General features: G+C 45.5%; 1 protein-coding gene across 3 annotated transcripts in view; it reads right to left on the bottom strand.

Moving 5' to 3' along the window:
• Positions 1 to 1,154: 1,154 nt before the first annotated feature.
• Positions 1,155 to 21,127, bottom strand: part of LOC130297283 (lysosomal alpha-glucosidase-like) — a 260,565-nt gene continuing 240,592 nt past the window's right edge. For all 3 annotated transcript variants that reach the window (XM_056549592.1, XM_056549593.1, XM_056549594.1), the window contains one exon: positions 1,155 to 1,432. In XM_056549592.1, the coding sequence (XP_056405567.1) occupies positions 1,370 to 1,432 (63 nt within the window). In that variant the 3' untranslated portion in view covers positions 1,155 to 1,369. The remainder of the gene's footprint in view (positions 1,433 to 21,127) is intronic.

The following is a 21,127-nucleotide window of genomic DNA, read 5'->3' as shown; positions in this document are numbered from 1 at the left end:
CAGAAGCAGCGTGGACTCGACCCCCGACCCCGGCAACAGGTAATCATAAAAACGGGGATGGGGGAGCAATGGGGCAGCGGCGCCGATAGCCAGGGGGAGAGAAGCGGTGGCAGCAGGGTTCTAGACCCCAGGAAAGGCAGGGGGAGAGAAGCAGTCAGCGACGGCCTCTTCTGCGGGGTCAGAAAAACCGGGGGGGGGGGGGGGGGGGGGATGGGCGAAGTAATGGGGCAGCGGCGCTGGCAGTCTCTGGACCCCAGGATAGGCAGGGGCAGAGAAGCCAGCAACGGCGGCGGTCTCTGGACCTGCAAAAGCCGCTGCAGTTCATCGATTTTAAGTGCCCAGCGTATAACAGGCACATAGACTTTAGGCTAAAAATTTTAGCCTAAAAAATGCGTGTTATACGCCGATAAATACGGTAATTCAATACAGAGGTGGCTGCGCTCTTAAATTCTCTGGATGTTAGGGAAAAAGGCTGAGCAAACCCAATAACTCCATCTGTTCAATTAACTGTACTGCATAGTGTGGGTACTAAGAAGCCGAACATGTAGCTATCAGGCATATCCCTATCAGGCAAAACCCTTTAAACTTTGAGGACATTTTATTTTAATATTTTATTATAACAGCATTATTTCCAAAGCACAATTGTTAAGCCGCAACACCATAACAAAATGATCATTTCTAATTACTTAAAAAATCACAGTATGTACATACGAAGCAAGAACGATCTGGAAAATTCCAATACCCACTTTTAAAGGGGTACTCCGCCCCTGGCATCTTATCCCCTATCCAAAGGATAGGGGATAAGATGTTAGATCCCTGCGGTCCCTGCTGCTGGGGACCCCGGGGATCGCCGCTGAGGCACCCCGCTATCATTACTGCACAGAGCGAGTTCGCTCTGTGCGTGATGACGGGCGATACAGGGGCCTGAGCAGCGTGACATGGCTCCGCCCCTCATGACATCACGGCCTGTCCCCTTAATGCAAGTCTATGGCAGGGGGCGTGACGACCACCACGCCCCCTCCCATACACTTGTATTGACGGGGGCGGGCCGTGACGTCAAGAGGGGCAGAGTCGTGACGTAACAATGCTCTGGCCCCTGTATTGCCCGTCATTACGTGCAGAGCGATCTCGCTCTGCGCAGTAATGATAGTGGGGTGCTGCAGCAGCGATCCCCGGGGTCCCCAGCAGCGTTACCCCGGCGATCTGACATCTTATCCCCTATCCTTTGGATAGGGGATAAGATGTCTAGGGGCGGAGTACCCCTTTAACAATACACCATGCCAATCAATATACTGAAAGAAAATGCAACAAATTAAAGGAGCTTCTGAGCTTCTTTGGACTTCTTATTTCCTTAAGTGGAGCAGCAGCATCAAGACCATGTAATTGAAAACTGGATTCCTATTTGCAGACAGAGCTTTGAGATTGTCAAAACCTATAAAATATAAATTAAATATTAGTAATTTAAATACATTGGTTCATTAAGGCTAGAGCTACATTGCAACTTTTTGTGGTACTCTTATTTGAGACTGCAGTGGTCACTCAATTAAAATCAAAGCTTGAAAGCCAGTTTTGTTATTTGTTGCATTGCAAGCTGTAGCTCGAAAGTTAACCTGTTAAAGGACATCAGGTGTAAAGGTGGTCAGTGTCAGCTACTATAAGCTACTAGAACTGTGATCCCACTGTGCCCGTCACTAACCCTTAAGATGCCATGATCAATCCCGATCATGGCGTCTAAAAGTATTAAAGGGGTATTCCAGGAATCTTTTTTGACTATGCTACAGGGGCTGTAAAGTTAGTGTAGTTCATAATATAGTGTCTGTACCTGTGTGTGACGGTTTTCTCACAATTCTGTGATTTTCACCCCAATATTTATTTTTAACAGCATACAAAATGACTGTTGTCTCCAATTTTTCCCAGCTTGCAATGTGGCAGAGACCTGACTCACTAGTCAGCTGATGACATGGAGCCGGTCTGCTTCAATGGGTGGAGGGATCAATCTGTAGCTAATGCAACAGATGTAGGCACCCTGATTGAAAACCACAGTTTTTTTTGAATGGATGCAGCTCATTTATGTATCAATGGGTAGGGTGGCTGATGTGTAGGAGGGAGGAAAATGGAATTATGGGATTTGTAGTAAAAAAAAGAAAAATCTAACAGGAAATACCAGTTCACAAAAAGCTAGCCACAGTGTTATGGTAATCTCACAACATAGCCATTTAGCCCCAAGACAAGCGCAGATCCTTCCTAAGCATGTCCATTACTGTCTGTCAGGTACGTACTAAAATCACCTTTAAATCATAAATGCCAACTAGCTAAGGGGGCTCAATGGAACTCTGATGTGGTCGCTGGGGTCCAATGAGCTAAAATGGTGGCAGAGGGTCCGCTTATCTGCCTCTAATTCACTGATTTAGTGATGCAGCCCTGCTTAGCCAGACTGTAGTAGTGGAGTGCTGATCTCACTATATAAAGCTATGCAATAGGCACAGCATTATATACAGTGAATGTCCGCTATAAGGACTTAAAGTGTAAAATAAAAAATATATATATTTTTTAATTATTCCTCCCCAATAAATACAAATAATATACATATATATTGCATCGCTGCATGCTTACATTTTCCAAACTATTAAAATATAATGTTTAGGTAAACGGCGTCAAAGTACAAAAATATCAAATGCCAAAAATGCTGATTTTTGGTAATATCATATCAGAAATGTTTTGTTTTTAAAAGTGATCAAAAAGTCATATTTAAAACAAAAATGGTATTGATAAATACTAAAGATCATGGCTCAAAAACTTAGTCCTCAGATACGGGTCAGAAAAGGAAAATTTTAGGCATACTGATTTTATTTTTTTTAAAAGCTGTAATTTGGGTATCATTTTAATAACACTGACCTACAGAAAAAAAGAGAACATGTCATTTTTACCATGAAGTGCACTGTGTAAAACCCAAACCCCCAAAAGTAGCTAAATTGTGGTTTTCTTATCAATTCCCCCTAAAAATATATATATATTTTTTTTGCCGGACATTTAATGGTAAAATAAAAGGTTTACAAAGTACAATTGGTTGTGCAAAAAAAACCCTCAAAAGCAAAATTCAAAAATTCAAATTAGCTGTGTCCTCAAAACCAAAATGGGTTGTGTCCTTAAAGGGGTATTCAGAGTTTATACATCTTATCCCCTATCCAAAGGATAGGGGATAAGATGTATGATCGTAGGGGTCACACAGCTGGAGACCCCAGTGGTCTCTGTGCAGCGCCCGGGCATTCTGTGCCGGGCGCTGCTTCAAAGACAAGGACGTGACGTCAGTCACGCCCCCATTCCATAGACATAAATGGAGGAGGCGTGGTGTGACATCACTAGGGGGCATGACCGTGATGTCACATCCCAGTCTCTGAAGCAGCACCCGGCACAGAATGCTGGAGGCTGCACAGAGATCGCGGGGGTCCCCAGCGGCGGGACCCCTTCAATCATACATCTTATCCCCTATTCCTTGGATAGGGCATAAGATGTATAAATCCGGAATACCCCTTTAAGGGTTTAACCCCTTGGGGACAAAGCCAGTTTTAACCTTAAAGACCAGAGCATTCAACTTATGAATTTGCTTCTACTTTATATTAGTGGTAAATTTTTGTCGATACTTGCATCATTTCTTGGTGAAATATTCCACAATTTCATGAAAAATTTGAAAATTTAGTATTTTTCCAACTTTGAAGCTCTCTGCTTGTAAGGAAAATGGACATTCCAAATAAATTCTATATTGATTCACATATAAAATATGTCTACTTTATGTCTGCATCATAAAGTTGACATGTTTTTACTTTTTGAAGACATTAGAGGGCTTCAAAGTTTAGCAGCAATTTTCACATTTTTCATGAAAATTTCAAAATCTGAATTTTTCAGGGACCAGTTTAGTTTTGAAGTGAATCTGAGGATTTTTATGTTAGAAATACCCCACAATGGACCCCCCCCATTATGAAAACTGCACCCCTCAACGTATTCAAAATGACATTAAGAAAGTTTATTAACCCATTAGGTGTTTCACAGGAATAGCAGCAAAATGGAGGAGGAAATTCTAAATCTTCATTTTTTACATCATGTTCTTGTAGACCTATATTTTAGATTTTTACAAGGGGGAAAATGAGAAAATGCTCCCCAAAATTTAACCTAATTTCTCTCAAGTAAGGAAATACCTCATATGTGGATTTAAAGTGCTCTACGGGTGCACTAAAGGGCTCAGAAGGGAAGGAGCAACAATGGGATTTTAGAAAGGGAATTTTGCTGAAATGGTTTTTTTGGGAGGGGGGCATATCGCTTTTAGGAAGCCCCCATGGTGCCAGATCAGCAAAAAACACCCATATGGCACACTATTTGGGAAACTACACCCCTCAAGGAACAGAACAAGGGGTACAGTGAGCCTTAACACCCCATAGGTGATTGATGAACTTTCCTTAAAGTGGGACGTGAAAATGAAAAATCAGATTTTTCTTCACTAAAATGCTGATGTTACCCCAAATCTTCCATTTTCACAAGGGGGTAATAGGTGAAAATCTCCCCTAAAATTTGCAACCCCATTTCTCGCAAATAAGGAAAGGTCTCATAAGTAGATGTAAAGTGCTCTGTGGGTGCACTAGAGGGCTCAGAAGGAAAGGAACGACATTGGGCTTTTGGAAAGCAAATTTTGCTGAAATGGTTTTTGGGGGCATTTAGGAAGCCCCCATGGTGCCAGAACAGCAAAAAAAAAACAAAAAAAAAAAACAACTACATGGCACACTATTTGGGAACGTAACAAGGGGTATCATGAGCCTTAACACCCCACAGGTAATTGACGAATTTTCACTAAAGTTGGAAGTGAAAATTTTAAATTTGATTTTTTTCACTAAAATCCTGGTGTTACCCCAAATTTTTGTATGGAAATACCCCATATGTGGATGTAAAGTGGTCTGTGGGCACACTACAGGACTCAGAAGAGAAGGAGCGCCATTGGACTTTTGGAGAGAGAATTTGGCTGGAATTGAAGTTTGGGCCATGTGCGTTTACAAAGCTCCCATGGTGCCAGAACAGTGGACCCCCCCACATGTGACCCATGTGGAAACCCCATTTCGGAAACTACACCCCTCATGTAAATGTAATAAGGGGTACAGTGAGAATTTACACCCCACAGGTGTCTGACAGATCTATGGAACAGTGGTCCATGAAAATAAAAAATATAATTTTTCATTTGCACAGCCCACTGTTCCATAAATCTGTCAGACATCTGTGGGGTGTAAATGCTCACTGCACCCATTATTACATTATGTGAGGGGTGCAGTTTCCGAAATGGGGTTACATGTGGGGGAGGGGGTTCACTGTTCTGGCAGCATGGGTGCCTTGTAAATGCACATTGCCTTTAATTTCAGCCAAATTCCCTCTCCTAAAGCTCCTAATGGTGCTCCTTCCCTTCTGAGCCCTGTAGTACGCCCACAGAGCACTTTACATCCACATATGGGGTATTTTCTTACTCAAAAAAAAATAGAGTTAAACATTTTGGGGGGGCTATTTTCCTATTACCCCCTTGTGAAAATGAAAACTTAGGGGTAACACCAGCATTATAGTAAAAAAAAAATCTAAATTTTTCCTTTTCATGTCCAACTTTAACGAAAATTTGTCAAACACCTGTGGCGTGTTAAGGTTCACTATACCCCTTATTACATTTCCTTGAGGGTTGTAGTTTTAAAAATGGGGTTACATTTTTTTTTTTGCGTTTATGTCAGAACTGCTATAACCAGCAGCCACCCCTGTGCAAATCACCAGTTTAGGCCGCAAATGGACATATGCTTTCACTCCTGAGCCCTGTTGTGCGCCCGCAGAGCACTTTACATCCACATATGGGTTATTTCTGTTCTCGGGAGAAATTGCGTTACAAATTATAATTTTTTTCCTTTTGCCTCTTATGAAAACTAAGTATGGGGCAACACCAGCATTTTAATGTAAATTTTTTTTTACACTAACATGCTGGTGTTGACCCCAACTTTACCCTTTCATAAGGGGTAAAAGGAGAAAAAGCCCCCCAAAATTTTTAGCGCAATTTCTCCTGAGTACGGAAATACCCCATATGTGGCACTTAACTGTAGCCTTGAAATACGACAGGGCTCAGGAGGGAGAGCGCCATGCGTATTTAAGGCCTAAATTTGGGATTTGCATAGGGATCTCCGCCACCAAAAAACATCCTACTGCAGTGTTTCCCAAACAGGGTGCCTCCAGCTGTTGCAAAACTCTGAGCATGCCTGGACAGTTAATTGCTGTCTGACAATGCTGGGAGTTGTTGCTTTGCAACAGCTGAAGGCTCCATTTAGGAAACAGTGCCGTATTAGACGTTTTCAATTTTATAGGGGAGGGGGATTGGGGGGTAACTGTGTAAGGGTACGTGTATATGTAGTGTTTTATTCTTTATTTTGTGTCAGTGTAGTGTAGTGTAGTGTTTTTAGGGTACATTCACACGGGTGGGGGTTTACAGAAAGTTTCCTGCTGGGAGTTTGAGCTGCGCCAGGAAATTTGCCACAGCTTAAACTTGCAGTGGGAAACTTGTTGTAAACTCCCACCCATGTGAATGTACCCTGTACTTCACATGGGGGAAAACATCCAGCTGTTGTAAAACTTCCAGCAGACCCGACAGACAATGCATGGTGGGAGTTGTAGTTTAACAACAGCTGGAGGCACACTGGTGAGGAAACACCTAGTTAGGGTCTGTTACTGATGGGGAACATCAGTGTGTCTCCAGCTGTTGCAAAACTACAACTCCCAGCATGCAGTGACAACTGAAGGGCATGCTGGGAGTTATAGTTATGCAACAGCTGGAGGGGCACAGTTTGGAGACCAATGTGTGGTGGTCTCTAAACTGTGGCCCTACAGTTGTTTCAAAACTACAAATCCCAGCATGTCCAGGTGGGAGTTTTAGTTTGGAAACATCTGAAGTGCCAGATGTTGCAGAACTACAATGCCCAGCATGCCTGGACAGTCTGGGCATGCTGAGAATTGTAGTTTTGCAGTATTTGGAGGGCCACAGTTTGGAGACCACTGTGTAGTTTTGAAACTTCTAGGGGGCCACAGTCGAAGATCACTCACCTCGATCTTCAGACTGTGGCCTGCCCACGCCGTCTCCGCCACCGTTCACATCCAACGCTGCCACCGCTTACGCTCGCTGCCACTGCCACCGTCCCCGCTGCCAGGTACCCCCGCAGCCAGGTATCACCAAGGTAACCCCGCTCTCCCGGACTTCTTTTGGCTGCGCGCATTGGCTGCTTAGATTCGGGCTCAGCCAATCCCCGCCCCCGGCATGTAAAGTGGAGGCAGCACGCGCACACTAGTTATCAGTGCCGCGCTGAAGCTCCACTACAACTTTACAGGGTCTCGGCAGGTGTATATATGTTATTTATAGGCAGGCTACTCCTATACTCTCCTCCTTTGGTTGCACATGCACTGCTAAAGAGGGAGGAGGAGACCCCGGAGCAGCCTGCGATTCGCTGATCATCTATGCATGCTCTCGACAGGAGCGCAGCATAGACAAAGTTAGGGCGGAAGTTGGCGCCCAGCAGGCGTCAGTGACGCCGCGCCTGCTGGGGAAGCCGGCTTCCGGGATAGGACAGCGCAGCAAGAAAGATGATGAAGAGGACGACTGTGAGTGGAAAAAAAAAGTATTTTAAAAGGCAGGGAGGGGGTTAGGGATACATTAACAATAGGTAGGGACAGAAGAAAACAAAAAACAGATGGTGGGAGCTACTCTTTAAGTACCAGGGAGCAAGGGCATACCAGTACGCACTTTGTCCCCAACAGAATAAAATCATTTGATAACACTAAAAAAGTGTCACAGTGTAGCCCTAGCCTTACTTGTAGTTAGCTATAGGATTTTTCTTGATTCATAAGGCAAAGCTAAAGCAGACAATGAGAGAGGAAATCTGCATAAATAATTAATATCCGCCACTAATAGTTCAAGTAAAAGAAGCCCCTCTCAATGTGTAATGTGCAAATATATGAACTCTTAATTACACACTTGATTGGGACTTTCATTTGCAAAAACTTTATACAGGGGTAAGGAAATTGTGCTCAGTTTTAGTACCTTGGACAAGTATTTTATTTTTTCAATCTACTTGTCCCTCATGACGATCTACTTAAATAAAATAAGTATTTCAAATAAGTAAAATAATTTCAAACCAAAATAGTCTGTAAATAAGGTCTTTATTAATTGAAACTTAATAGGCAGACCAGTATGTCCCCCCATTAGGTGGACAGGGTCCCTGATAAGTAAGTCCATTCCATTAAGTAGGTAGTCCCCCCTTCAGGTAGGTACGCCCCCTCATCAGGTAAACAGGCATGTAGGGCTCCCCTGGTGTGTAAATAGGGCCCCAGATATATATGTCCCCCCAGTTGGTAAAAAGGTAGGGCTCCCATACAGAGCCCCTGATAGAAATGATCCCCATTAGGTAGGGCTCCCATTCAAACAATTATACCCCGTAAGTCAGAATGGTGACGCCCTTGCATAGTTTGGTGACATTGTACTGCATGTATTGCTTTGCACGTCGACAATGCACAACGTAGTACCAGTATCAGCATTAGAAGTGTGGCTTCTACCATCTTGTGCCAGTTCATTTCCCCCCCCCCCCCCACTTTATCACTCCCTATGCCACATCTTTCCCCCCTTGATCCTCTCCTGTGCCATATCATTCCCCTGTGACATTATATTCCCCCCTCTGATGCCCCTGTGCCATTATATTCCTCCCCTCTCTGATGCCCCTGCACCATTATATTCCTCCCCTCTGATGCTCCCTGTGCCATTATATTCCCTCCCTTACCCCGTGACATTATATTTCAGCCCCCTCCCCCTGTGCCATTATATGTCAGACCCCCCCTGTGCCATTATATTTCAGACCCCCTCCCCCTGTGCCCTTATATTTCAGACCCCCTCCCCCTTGAGCCGTTTCAGCCCTCTCCCCTGTGCCATTATATTTCAGCCCCTCCTTCCCCGTGCCATTATATTTCAGCCCCCCCTGTGCAATTATATTTCATCCCCCCCCCTCCCCTGTGCCATTATATTTCAGCCCCCCCAGGGCTCTGTGCATGCTCCTGGCTTGTGTCACAGAGCCTCAGTGCAAACAGCAGCCAGTTGCCAGCTTGAGGAGTAAAAGGAGGAAGTTCACACATGAGATGTCAGGGCAAGCATGGGAACACCCCCTCCCTCTTGAGTAAACTTCATGCAGTGTTAGCAATGTAAGCAAGAGAATTAGAAGCCATAAAAGCATGAAAAACTTAATTTAAGCCCAGGTACAGAAACAGCACCAGTTAAATGGGTCAACCATCATAAAGGTGATTTTAGAACTTACCTGCTAGATAGTAATGGACATGGTTAGGCAGGATCCATGGTTGTCTTGGGGCTAAATGGCTGTGTTGTGAGTCCACTATAATGCTGATACTTTGTTTATTTGAAAAGGGTTGGAGTTCCCTCCCTCCAACTACAAGTCCCAGGAGCCCTTGTTTATAAGTGTGAGGTCACTTTACTCCCTCTTACACATCAGCCACTCCACCCATTAAAAGCACACCTGGAACAATTCCCTGCTGCCCTGTAAAGAATAATCTCCCCCTCCACCCAGCAGGTGGAGTAGCCATTGAAGTAGACTCTGTTTTAACACCTGACTAATGATGTAATCTGAGCAGACACTCATTTTTTATGCTGTTGAAAACAAACATCGGGGGCAAACATCACATAAGAATTGTGATCTCAGCCATCAAACACAGGTACAGACACTATATTATGAACTATATTAACTTTACAGCCCCTGTAGCATTGTCAAAACAAAAAATCCTGGAATATTTAACCCCTTGGGGACGGAGCGCATTTTGACCCTAAGGACGGGAGCATTTTTTGCAAATCTGACCTCTGTCACATTATGCATTAATAACTCTGGGATGCTTTTACTTAAGAATTTGATTCAGAGATAGTTTTTTTTGCGACATATTCTACTTAAACATAGTGGTACATTTTCATCAATACTTGCATCATTTCTTGGACATGCCAAATAAATTATATATTAATTCACACAAACAATATGTCCACTTTATGTTTTCTTCAAAAACTAAAAACATGTCAACTTTATGATGCCATTAGAGGGCTTCAAAGTATAACAACAATTTTCCAATTTTTTAGGACAATTTAAAAGTAGGAATTTTTCAGGAACCAGTTCAGTTTTGAAGTGAATTTTAGGGTCTGTATGTCAAATGCCCCATACTGGATCCCCATTATGAAAACGGCACCCCTCAAAGTATTCAAAATGACATTCAGAAAGTTTGTTAACCCTTTAGGTGTTTCACAGGAATAGCAGCAAAGTGGAGGAGAAAATTCAAAATCAAAATTTTTTTATACTAACATGAAAGGTGAAAAAGACCCCCAAAATTTGTAAACCAATTCATCTCGAGAGAGGAAATACCTCATATGTGGATGTAAAGTGATCTGCGAGCGAACTACAGCACTACAAGGCTCAGAAGGGTAGGAGCGACAATGATCTTTCAGAGAGCAAATTTTTCTGAAATAGTTTTTGGGGAACTTTCATTAAAGTGGGACGTGAAAATGAAAAATTAGATTTTTTTTCACTAAAATGCTGGTGTTATGCTAAATTTTTCATTTTCACAAAGTGTGATAGGAGAAATGTTCCCCAAAATTTGTCTTATGAAGTTCTGTGAGGGGTGTAGTTTCCAAAATGGGGTCACACGTGGGTGTTTTTTTTTTTTTTTTTTTTTTTGTGTTTACATCAGAATCACTGTAACCATCAACCACCCCTGTGCAAATCACCAATTTAGGCCTCAAATGTACATGGTGTGCTCTCACACCTGAGCCCTGATGTGCACCCCCAGAGCACTGTGTGTCCACATAATGGGTATTTCTGTACTCAGCTGAAATTGTGTTACAAATTTGGGGGGTCTTTTTCTCCTTTTACCTCTTGTGAGAATGAAAAGTAAGGGGCAAAACCAGCATGTCAGTGTAAAAAATTAAGCTTTTTACACTAACATGCTGTTGTAGACCCCAACTTTTTCTTTTTATAAGGGGTAAAAGGAGAAAAAGCCCTCCAAAATTTGTAACACAGTTTCTCCTGAGCACGGAAATACCCCATATGTGGCCCTTAACTGTTGCCTTGAAATATGACAGGGCTCTAGAGTGAGAGAGCGCCATGTGCATTTGAGGCCTAAATTAGGGATTTGCATCGGGGCGGACCCGGATGTAAGCATTACAATTGCCTTCGCCACCAATACCCTACGGCAGTGTTTCCCAAACAGGGTGCTTCCAGTTGTTGCAAAACTCCCAGCATGCCTGGACAGTCAATGGCTGTCGGGCAATACTGGGAGTTGTTGTTTTGCAACAGCTGGAGGCTCCGTTTTAAAAACAGTGACATACTTGATGATTATCATATTTATTTGGGGGGGGGGGGTCACTGTGTAAGGATGTGTGTATATGTAGTGTTTAACCCTTTATTTTGTCCTTAGGATACATTGACACGAGCGGGGGTTCACAGCGAGTTTTCCACTAGGAGCTTGAGCTGCGACGGAAAATTTGCCGCATCTCAAACTTGCAGCAGGAAACTCACTGTAAACTTCAACCCGTGTGAATGTACCCTGTACATTCACCCTGTACATGCATGCTGGGAGCTGTAGTTTTGCAACCGCTGAAGGCACACGGTTCTCAGTGTTTTCCTACTAGTGTGCCTCCATCTGTTGCAAAACTACAACTCCCAGCATGCTCTGACAGCCGAAGGGAATGCTGGGAGTTGTAGTTATGCCGTCTGAGGATATTGTGGGGTTTAAGTATGGTGGCACTGAGGAGCAGGTAGCACTGCATGCAGACTACATGTTATTGTTTTTGGGTGATACTGCACGGTCCCTAGCCCTGGTCATGTGATTAATTTCTGACTTTGGTTCAGTTCCTTCTCAGGCTCACTAAATAATTGGGACAAGTGGGTCCTTATGCCTCTGGACCCCTGTCCTCCTATCTCTCAGATTTCAAGAATACAACTTGTTACTTGCTTTAAAGACTACGTCTCATGAACTTGTGAAATTTTATAATCCTCCCCTGTCACTGCCCTCATCATGATAAACCACCCCTGCCTTTATTTTTATTATTTTTTAGTACATTGATATTGCTCTATATTTTCTGCTCAGTCTCAGTCAGATTCACAGACTGGTAAGGGGCGTTAGACAGCAGGTGTGACATCTGAAGCCAATCAGGGGAGAACTTCCTTCCTCACTCTGCTACACACAGCCCAGAGCAAGTCAGTGTGAGATTAGCTATGATTGGATAAGGCTGCACACACACCCCCTTAGCACTCCAGACTGCATTTCCTGATTTTGGACTTCTGCCAGGCCAGCAGGAGTCCAAAGTCTGTGCAAGAGAAATGTGCTCTGGACAAGTAGGGAGAACACTAGTGGCAGTTTTATTTAAACACAAATAAAACATAGAAAACAAAGTACATAAGAAATATTTTTTTTATTAACCATAAGGAGTGCAAAAGCAAAAATTAGTCTGAACGACAGTGCCCATTTAAGTATCTAGGAATTCAGATAACTCCTTCTCTACATGATTTTGTCCCCATGAATTTGCTGCCTCTCCTGGATAAAAGTTCTCAAAAAGTGCAAATGCAAATTGCCCCTGGCCGTAGTTAGCCATGCTAACCTGGCAAAGATGGTGCTGATGCCCCAATTACTGTACATACTGCAAAGCTCTCCAGTGTGGATCGGGATGGTATATATTTTCTGAGAATACAACACCTCTTTAGACAGCTTGTATGGAGGGGCAGATACGCTAGGATACGGAAAGAAACGCTACAGCGAGAAAAGTCCTCTGACTATATCTAATCCCTCGTTATGCTTTCTTGCCTCACAACTACATCAATTACGGGGCTGGGCAGGTGTACAGTGGGGATCAAAAGTTTGGGCACCCCAGGTAAAAATTTGCATTAATGTGCATAAAGAAGCCAAGGAAAGATGGAAAAATCTCCAAAAGGAATCAAATTACAGATTAGACATTCTTATAATATGTCAACAAAAGTTAGATTTTATTTCCATCATTTACACTTTCAAAATAACAGAAAACAAAAAAAATGGTGTCTGCAAAAGTTTGGGCACCCTGCAGAGTTAATATCTTGTACTGCCCCCTTTGGCAAGTATCACAGCTTGTAAACACTTTTTGTAGCCAGCCAAGACTCTTTTCAGTTCTTGTTTGAGGTATCTTTGCCCCTTCTTCCTTAGAAAAGTCTTCCAGTTCTTTGAGATTTCTGGGCTGTCTGTCACGCACTGCTCTTTTTTATCCATAGATTTTCAATTATGTTGAGGTCAGGAGATTGTGAAGGCAAAACCTTCAGTTTACGCCTCTCGATGTAATCCCCCATGGATTTCGAGGTGTGTTTCGGATCATTATCCATTTTTAGAAGCCATCCTCTCTAACTTCAGCTTTTTCACAGATGGCATCAAGTTAGCATGCAAAATTTGCTGAAATTTTATTGAATCCATTTTTCCTTCTACTCGTTAGATGTTCCCTGTGCCACTGGCTGCAATACAACCCCAAAGTATGATTGATCCACCCCCATGCTTAACAGTTGGACAGAGGTTCTTCTTAAATTCGGTTCCCCTTCCTCTCCAAACGTACCTTTGCTCATTCCAGCCAAAAAGTTCAATTTTAACCTCATTGGTCCACAGAACTTGTTTCCAAAACGCATCAGGCTTGTTTATATGTTAATTTGCAAAGTTTGAATGCTGATTTTTGTGGTGAGGACGTAAAAGAGGTTTTCTTCTGATGACTCTTCCATGAAGACCATATTTGTACAAGTATCTCTGTTCCTGATGACTGCCATTTCTTAATTACATTCCGAACAGAGGATATTGACATCTGAAAACATTTTGCTATCTTCTTATAGCCTTCTCCAGCTTTGTGAGTGTCAACTATTTACAGTTTCAGATTTCTGGACAACTGCTTAAAATAACCCATGGTGCTGATTGTTGGGGCAAGGTCAGATGAGTCTGGGCATTTAAAACCTTTGAGATTGACATCACCTGGTCTTCCCAGATGATGACTGAGAACAATCCATGACACTGGCAGGTCTGAGCTTTGCAAAGGGGGCAGTGCATGCTATAAATTCTGCAGAGTGCCCAAACTTTTGCAGACCACATTTTTTTGTTTTCTGTTATTTGGAAAGTGTATATTATGGAAATAAAATCTAACTTTTGTTGAGATATTATAAGAATGTCTAATCTGTAATTTGCACATCAATACAAATTTTACCTGGGGTGCCCAAACTTTTGATCCCACTTTACATACTCTGGGTCCTGCAGGCAGATCGTTTATGGCCGAACATGGTGGTCGTATACCACTGCACATTTTAGAAATTTGAGCTCTTACCAGACCCTCTGATACTTCCCAAACCACTCAACTCTTATGAAAAGTCTGGGGAAGGACTATGCTTGAACTAACAGGCTGTACTAAAACTACGCCTCTGAGGCACAACCCAGGCTTGCCTGACTTTTCTTCCACAATGCAGAATTTTGGGAGAGGAGAGGATTACACAGACTGGATCAGCTGTTCGTGAACAGTGTATTTAAATCATTTGAGGATCTCCAGACTGAGCTTGAGCTGCCACATTCTTCATTTTTTTTAGGGTGGGGAGTGAGTTGTGTGTCTTTCTTTGTACTTACACTTTTTTCATCAGATATTTTTAATAAAGTTTTAAAAGTTTGAGAGGGAGAGGATGATGCCACTCCAATGCATGTTTGTGCCTTCTTCCAGGGGGTGATGTTTTCTTAACAGGTCAGGGTATATATGTATATCACTATCTAATCATAACAGCCCAAGATTAAGTAGTCCTCACAGCACCTGAGTCTTACGCTGTTTATTTGGTGCATGTGCCACCTCAATGCACCGAAACATGCTTTGGGGTAACGTCATCGCCCCTCTCATACTTTTTTGTAGTGCTACTGTCATGTTTGTATACTTTATTGTTGTTACTTCATTACCTTTATGTTTATGGCTACCATACTATACATTCCTGTTGCAAGATACTTTATGCCATACAGTAGAAATGCAATAAGAAAATACCAATATTTACATGATTATAGTTTTGGAAGGGTAATCTTGGTATTCTGTTATCTCCTACTATATAGTAATTAGCATCGTACAAGCAATTTACAATTGATTAATGAACATTGTTATTTTATTTGCTTAAAGGGGTACTCCACTGGAAAACATTTTTTTTTATCAACTGATGACAGAAAGTTAAACAGATTTGTAATTTACTTTTATTAAAAAAAATCTTCTAGTACTTACAAGCTTCTGTATGCTCCACAGTAAGTTCTTTTCTTTTTGAATTTCCTTTCTGTCTGACCACAGTGCTCTCTGCTGACACCTCTGTACATTTTAGGAACTGTCCAGAGCAGGAGCAAATCCCCATAGCAAACCTATCCTGCGCTAGACTGTTCAAGACATGGACAGAGGTGTCAGCAGAGAGCACATCCTATAGTCCAGAGCAGTTTGGTGTGCAGCTCATTCAGGTGTGTCTCTTTGTGTGCTCCAGAGACTTCCAGCAGACCAGAGCAGGTGATTCATCAGCCTCCCCAGGAGTGTGGCAGCCTCTTGGGGAGAGCCTCCCTGCATGGCGTCCCTGGCCTCCACCTCCCGTTCTTCAAGGCTGGCTGGGGGGTGGAGAGCAAACCGCAACAGCCATTCTGGCTGGGGGAGAAGGTCTGGCAGAGTCTGCAGCAATGCAGGCTCTGCACCCCCGGCGATGGGTGCCAGCCAGAGGCCTGGTGAAAGGAAAGCAAGGAGGAGAAGTGTGGAGTTGTGGACAGAGAGAGGGCCTAAGGAGTCCAGCACCACCTACTGCTCCTGTGTGGCCGCACGGTTTGCTGAGTATGACCGCTGCGGCAAGGAGCTGAAGTTGGCCAGAGAAGATCTGCAAGGGGCTCAGAATCTGGTGAACACTGCGCCCCAAAAGAACAGGCTAGATCTAAGAAAAAAGATCTCAGCACTGAAAGCTGAGATTGCGCAACTGGAGGAAAGGAGAGCAGAGATCTTGGAGGGGAGTGGTCTCTTTAAGGAGAAGCTTCAGAACAACAACCGGTTTGCCACCATGAAATCCCCAGGTAAGGTAGAGGTGGATGATGGGGAGAGTAGTGGCTTTGAAGAAAGTGTGGATGGTGATGAAGGTATAAAGAAGGAGGAGGAGAAGGTGGGAGAAAGAGCACAAGTGGTGGAAATGGATGCTTTGCCTGTAGCTACTCCCTATAACACCCAGGACAGCTACATAGAGCAAGCCCAGGTGGCGCTTCCATTAAGTGAATGTGAGGAGGATGAATTGGAGAGTGAGGCTGGGGGATTACTGAGGGCGATTGTTATGCAGGAGTCCACAGCCCACCTCCAGAATTTTACCTTTGGAGATGACCAGTTCAATGATGTGGCAGTGAAGCGTAAGAAGCAGAAGACCCAGGAGACAGTGAAGTACAGGTTTGTCCCTTTCCAGCAGTCAGGGCCAGCTGCAAAGCTGGTTCAGGCTGCTGGGCCCCCCAAACTGCCAGACTCTGTTTCTGTAGTGGAACGGAGCCAGCATGGGGGGGTACAGCATGGCATCAGAAAAGGCTCCGGACACAATAGCTGCAAAGCCCACCGATCCTGCCGGTAGGGAGGGGCTCATGGTCGGCAGCTCTGGTACTGCAGGACCGCCCCAGGGTGGCAGGGGCGTGTCCAAGTGCCAGAGGCGAGGTTGGCTGCCGTGTGCTCTGGGGGCTGTTCCCCGAGTACTGTGGGCATTATTGGTGCTGAGGGGCACTCCCTTGTGAGGGGGGGGGGGGGGGGGAGAGTGTCTGGGAGCCGTTGGCGGAGAGCATTGTGTCTGTGTGTTCGGGGGGCGGTCTCCCGAGTACTGTGCATTCTGCGGGTGCTGCGGGGCACTCCTCTGTGAGGGGGGGGAGTGATGGGAGTAGTGGTGTGAGTGGCTGTACTGATGGTTCTGATGGTTCTGGGTCTGAGTCTGGTCCGTCTCCGTCCGTCTCTGGAGGCCACTTGCAACAGCGCCTCCTGGAGGCTCTGCGTAGGGGCGACAGGTCGATCCAGGTAGAGGGGAGGGGTGAGGTCGACCTGTCTTTCTGGATAGAGAGGTACGGTTTGAAGGCTTTCCGAGAGCGGAATGGGGAGGTGGTCTGGTCCCTCCAGACACCTGGGCAGGACAATAACCGTAGGAATGTGGTCCGTCTGATTTGGAGGGGCGAGGATGCGTGTCCACCTTGCGCTAAAGTGGTTGAGCTCCTCCTTTGGATGGAATTCAGGGCGAGTGACATCTTTGCCCTGATATACCCATACGGTTCGTCTGAGTTTGACGTCAGTTTCGTTCGGCCAGAGGGTCTTGAACTCTTCTGGTCAAACTACAAAGTGGTGAAGAACGAGCCCGGCGGGATTTTGCCGTAAAGGAGATTTCCCGTCAGAACGTCAAGAAAGTGACCGTTTTGACCCACAACGAGTCGCTTTCTTGTTATGACATCATGACCTGGCTCAGACGGTATGGGGATGTGACGGACATGCCCAAGAAAAACTTTGAAGAGCACGGAATCTGGTCTGGGGCCTGGATGTTTTCCGTCAAACTCAAGCGTTCAGGGAGTACGGTTGCTCACATTCCGTCAGCCACCTTCCTTGGACGAGATAGGATCCAGGTCTTTTACCAGGGGCAACCTAAGGTCTGTCACAGGTGTGGCAGCCCCACCCACTTTAGCGCAGCCTGTACTGTGCAGGTCTGCGCTTTGTGTGGTGGGGTGGATCATCTGGCAGCATCCTGTCGGCAGATCCAGTGCCACCTGGGTGGTGTCCTCGGACACCCTTTCAGCCGATGTCCTAGCGCCTTTGTCCGTGCAGCGGCCGCTCCAGCTGAGGAGAGCTGTTAAGTTGCCTCGGCTGGGGAGGGTACTGGCAGGGATGGGGGTGCAACAGAGCTAGTGAGGAGGAAAAAGGGCCCCGCCAAACTTAGGCGGGAGGAAAATCGTAGAAGGAGTAGGGAGCTGGAGAGTGCCCAGGTGGCGGGGGTAGCTTCAGTCCCTGCTACTGAAGCTGGCCCTGTAACTGCTGAAGCCCTGGAGGAGAATGTGCTGGATGAGGAGATCAGGAGACTTCACAGACAGGAAGGCAATATGGCTGACCCTTCCGATTCCTCATACTATCAAAGTGTGGATGAGGAGAGTGGGGTGAGGCCAAAAAATAAAGAAAAGGTCAAAAGGAAAGGGAGAAAAGAGGTCAGAGCCCTCTCAAGCTCCTGGTACTACGGGCCAGGTCCAAAACGGAAGCCTGGCTGCCCCCCCTCTGATTGACCTGTCAAACCGGTACCTCGTCCTCTATGCCATCTCTTCCCCCTCCTTGGAGGGGGAAGGTAAGGGTGGGTTGCCTTTGGAGAAAGAGCCTCTGGGGGAACTGGGCCCTGTCCTGTCGAGGCACCTTCCTCAGAGGGCAGGGCTAGACCGGGGCCGGACGGAGACGAGGACCTTATGGACCAATCTGAGTCGAAAAAAAGATGTAAGAGTGGTCCTGCCCCCTCATCATCTTCGGGGGATGAGGGGGCTAAAAAGAAGGGGAAGAAGAAATAAAGGGTGAGGCCATCTAATTCAATCACCCTCTATGGCGGCACCCACCACATTGACGCTGGCATCTATTAATTGTGCCAGTATAAAGTCTGATACGGCTAGAATTGCAGCCTTTGATTTTCTCGGCCGCGTTGAAGCCGACATTTTCTTTTTACAAGAGACCAGGCTGTCAGATGTAGCCTCTCTGGTAAAAGCCAGAAGAAAGTGGAGGCGCGGTCCCTCCCACTGGTCTCTTACGGCTGAGCCATATAGTGGGGTGGTGGTCCTTTTTACCGCTCCTGTTGAATGCCGACTGGTTATTGAATTAGAAATGGGGAGGTGCCTGATCTTAGATGTCTTCATTAAGGGACAGGAGCTCCTGCAAACAAAGCGGGGCCGTAAAGATCTCTTTATGAGGATTAAGCCCTTTCTTTTTAAGAGTCGGCAGGTGATCTTTGGAGGGGACTTCAATAATGTCACGAGGTCCCAAGATAGGAGAGGCTCCAATGGTCCGCTGACTTGCGATAGTGTGGCACTGATTAGCATAGCTAGAGAAGTTCGCCTAGAGGACGCCCACATCCAAAACCCCTCGGGCCACACGAGTTTCCCCTATCATCAAGGTCGCAGGTCTAGGATAGATAGGTTTTATTTAAAGGAGGAAGCCGTCTCGTCCGCAGTGTCCGTGGTTGAGGTGGAGTTCTCAGATCACTGTATGATTTTGTTTTCCCTGAATGTTTCAGAGACCCCTCGAATGGGAAAAGGTTATTGGAAGCTGAATTTGTCCCTCCTGGAGTAAGCATAGATAAGACAGTCCTTTGAGGATTTTCTTCAGAGTCAGGTACCTTTACTGGAGTGGTGGGAGATGTTCAAGTAATAATATAATAGTAAAAAGCTGGAGTGGTGGGAGATGTTCAAGAAGCGGGTTGCGGGGTTCTTCCACCAGCTCTCGAGCGTCAGGTCCCAGAACAGGTACAGCTTGTATCAGGGTCTGAGGAGGAAACTCGAGCTTCTCGTTTCGACTGGAGGTAGCTGAGAGGATATCTCCAGAGTGAAATCCTTGCTGATGAGGTGTCAGTACGATAGGCACGCATCTTTGTTTTTTTAGAGAGATTTCGGGAAGTACCGCTCGCCCGACTCTTACAGAAACTGTAAGGTGTCAGTGAGGACTGATTGATAGTACAGGATCTCTGAATCGTTCCAGATCAGGGATCTTGGAGGTTGTCAGATCCTTCTACTCGCACCTCTTGGGGAGGAAGGATCTAGATCGAGACAAGATGTCGGTTTTCCTGGCTGAAACCATTCCTGAGCCAGGGGTAGACCCCTCTAAATGTTTTGGCAGAAGAAATCAGGGAAGAGGAAGCGAGACTGGCGATCGAGGGGCTTGCCCCTAAGAAGTCGCCAGGTCCGAATGACTTAACATCCGAGTGGTACAGGACCTTTAAGGAGTCTTTAGCTCCCCTCTTGACTGAGGTATTCAATGAGTGTCTCTCCTCGGGCCAAAGTCAATGAGGAGGTCAGCCCTGATTCTTCTCTCAAAGGGTAAAAATCCCAGCCGTATTGAGAATTGGAGGCCCATAGCTCTTCTCAATACGGAGAGGAAGCTTCTGGCTAAGATACTATTTAATCGGTTGGTGAAGTTTGCACCTCGGCTCCTTTCGGAGGCCCAGCACTGCACTGTTCCAGGCCGAAGCACCTAGTGCTGTCCTTAGTGTCAGGGAGGTAGTGGAATGGAGTAGTACAGGTCTCTGGAAGGGGTACTTGCTGTCCTTGGATCAGGCCAAAGCATTTGATCGGGTGAACCATGAGTACCTCTGGTCTGTCCTCCTTAGATATGTCTTACCGAGTACTTTTGTTAATTGGCTTAAGATCTTGTATGCAGGGGCAGAGAGTTTCCCGCTGGTGAACGGGTGGTCTGGCCGCTCTTTTGAGGTGGGGTCTGGAGTCAGTCAGGGTTGTCCTTTGAGCCCTCTCTTATATGTGTTCGCGATCGATCCCTTCCTTAGGAGGGTGAGTTGCGGACCATTGGCGGGAGTCAGGATGAGTCTGGCGGAGCCGGCTGTTACTCAGAGAGTGGTGGCGTACACTGACAATGTCACTATTTTCGTCTCCTCGAGAGAGGAGGTCGATGTGGTGATGTCGGAGGTGGACTGCTACTCTTAGGCATCCGGGTCTAAGATCAACGGGATAAGTGTGAGAGTCTCTGGCTGGGGGGGGGGGGGATCCCACGTTTGATCTCCTGGACACCCTTCCAGGGCCCCAAGAATCAGCAAAAGTCTTAGGCATCACATTTGGCCAGGATGATTATCCCACCAAAAACTGGGATGGTAAGCTCCAGGATGCCCCTCAGAAGGTGGACCAGTGGAAGGGTTGGTCTTTGACCCTCAGGGAAAGGGTACACCTGATCCAATCGTACCTGCTACCCTTGTTTATCTATCCAGGCAGTGTATGTATCTTGCCAGAGGCTTACTACACTAGGATCTACAGCCTGTTTTTACAGATGTTATGGGGGAACAGGACGAAC

Source organism: Hyla sarda, chromosome 13 (genome assembly GCF_029499605.1).
Source record: "Hyla sarda isolate aHylSar1 chromosome 13, aHylSar1.hap1, whole genome shotgun sequence".
NCBI lineage: Eukaryota > Metazoa > Chordata > Amphibia > Anura > Hylidae > Hyla > Hyla sarda.
Note: the sequence above shows the minus strand (reverse complement) of the source record. Positions and strands in the feature narration are given on the sequence as shown.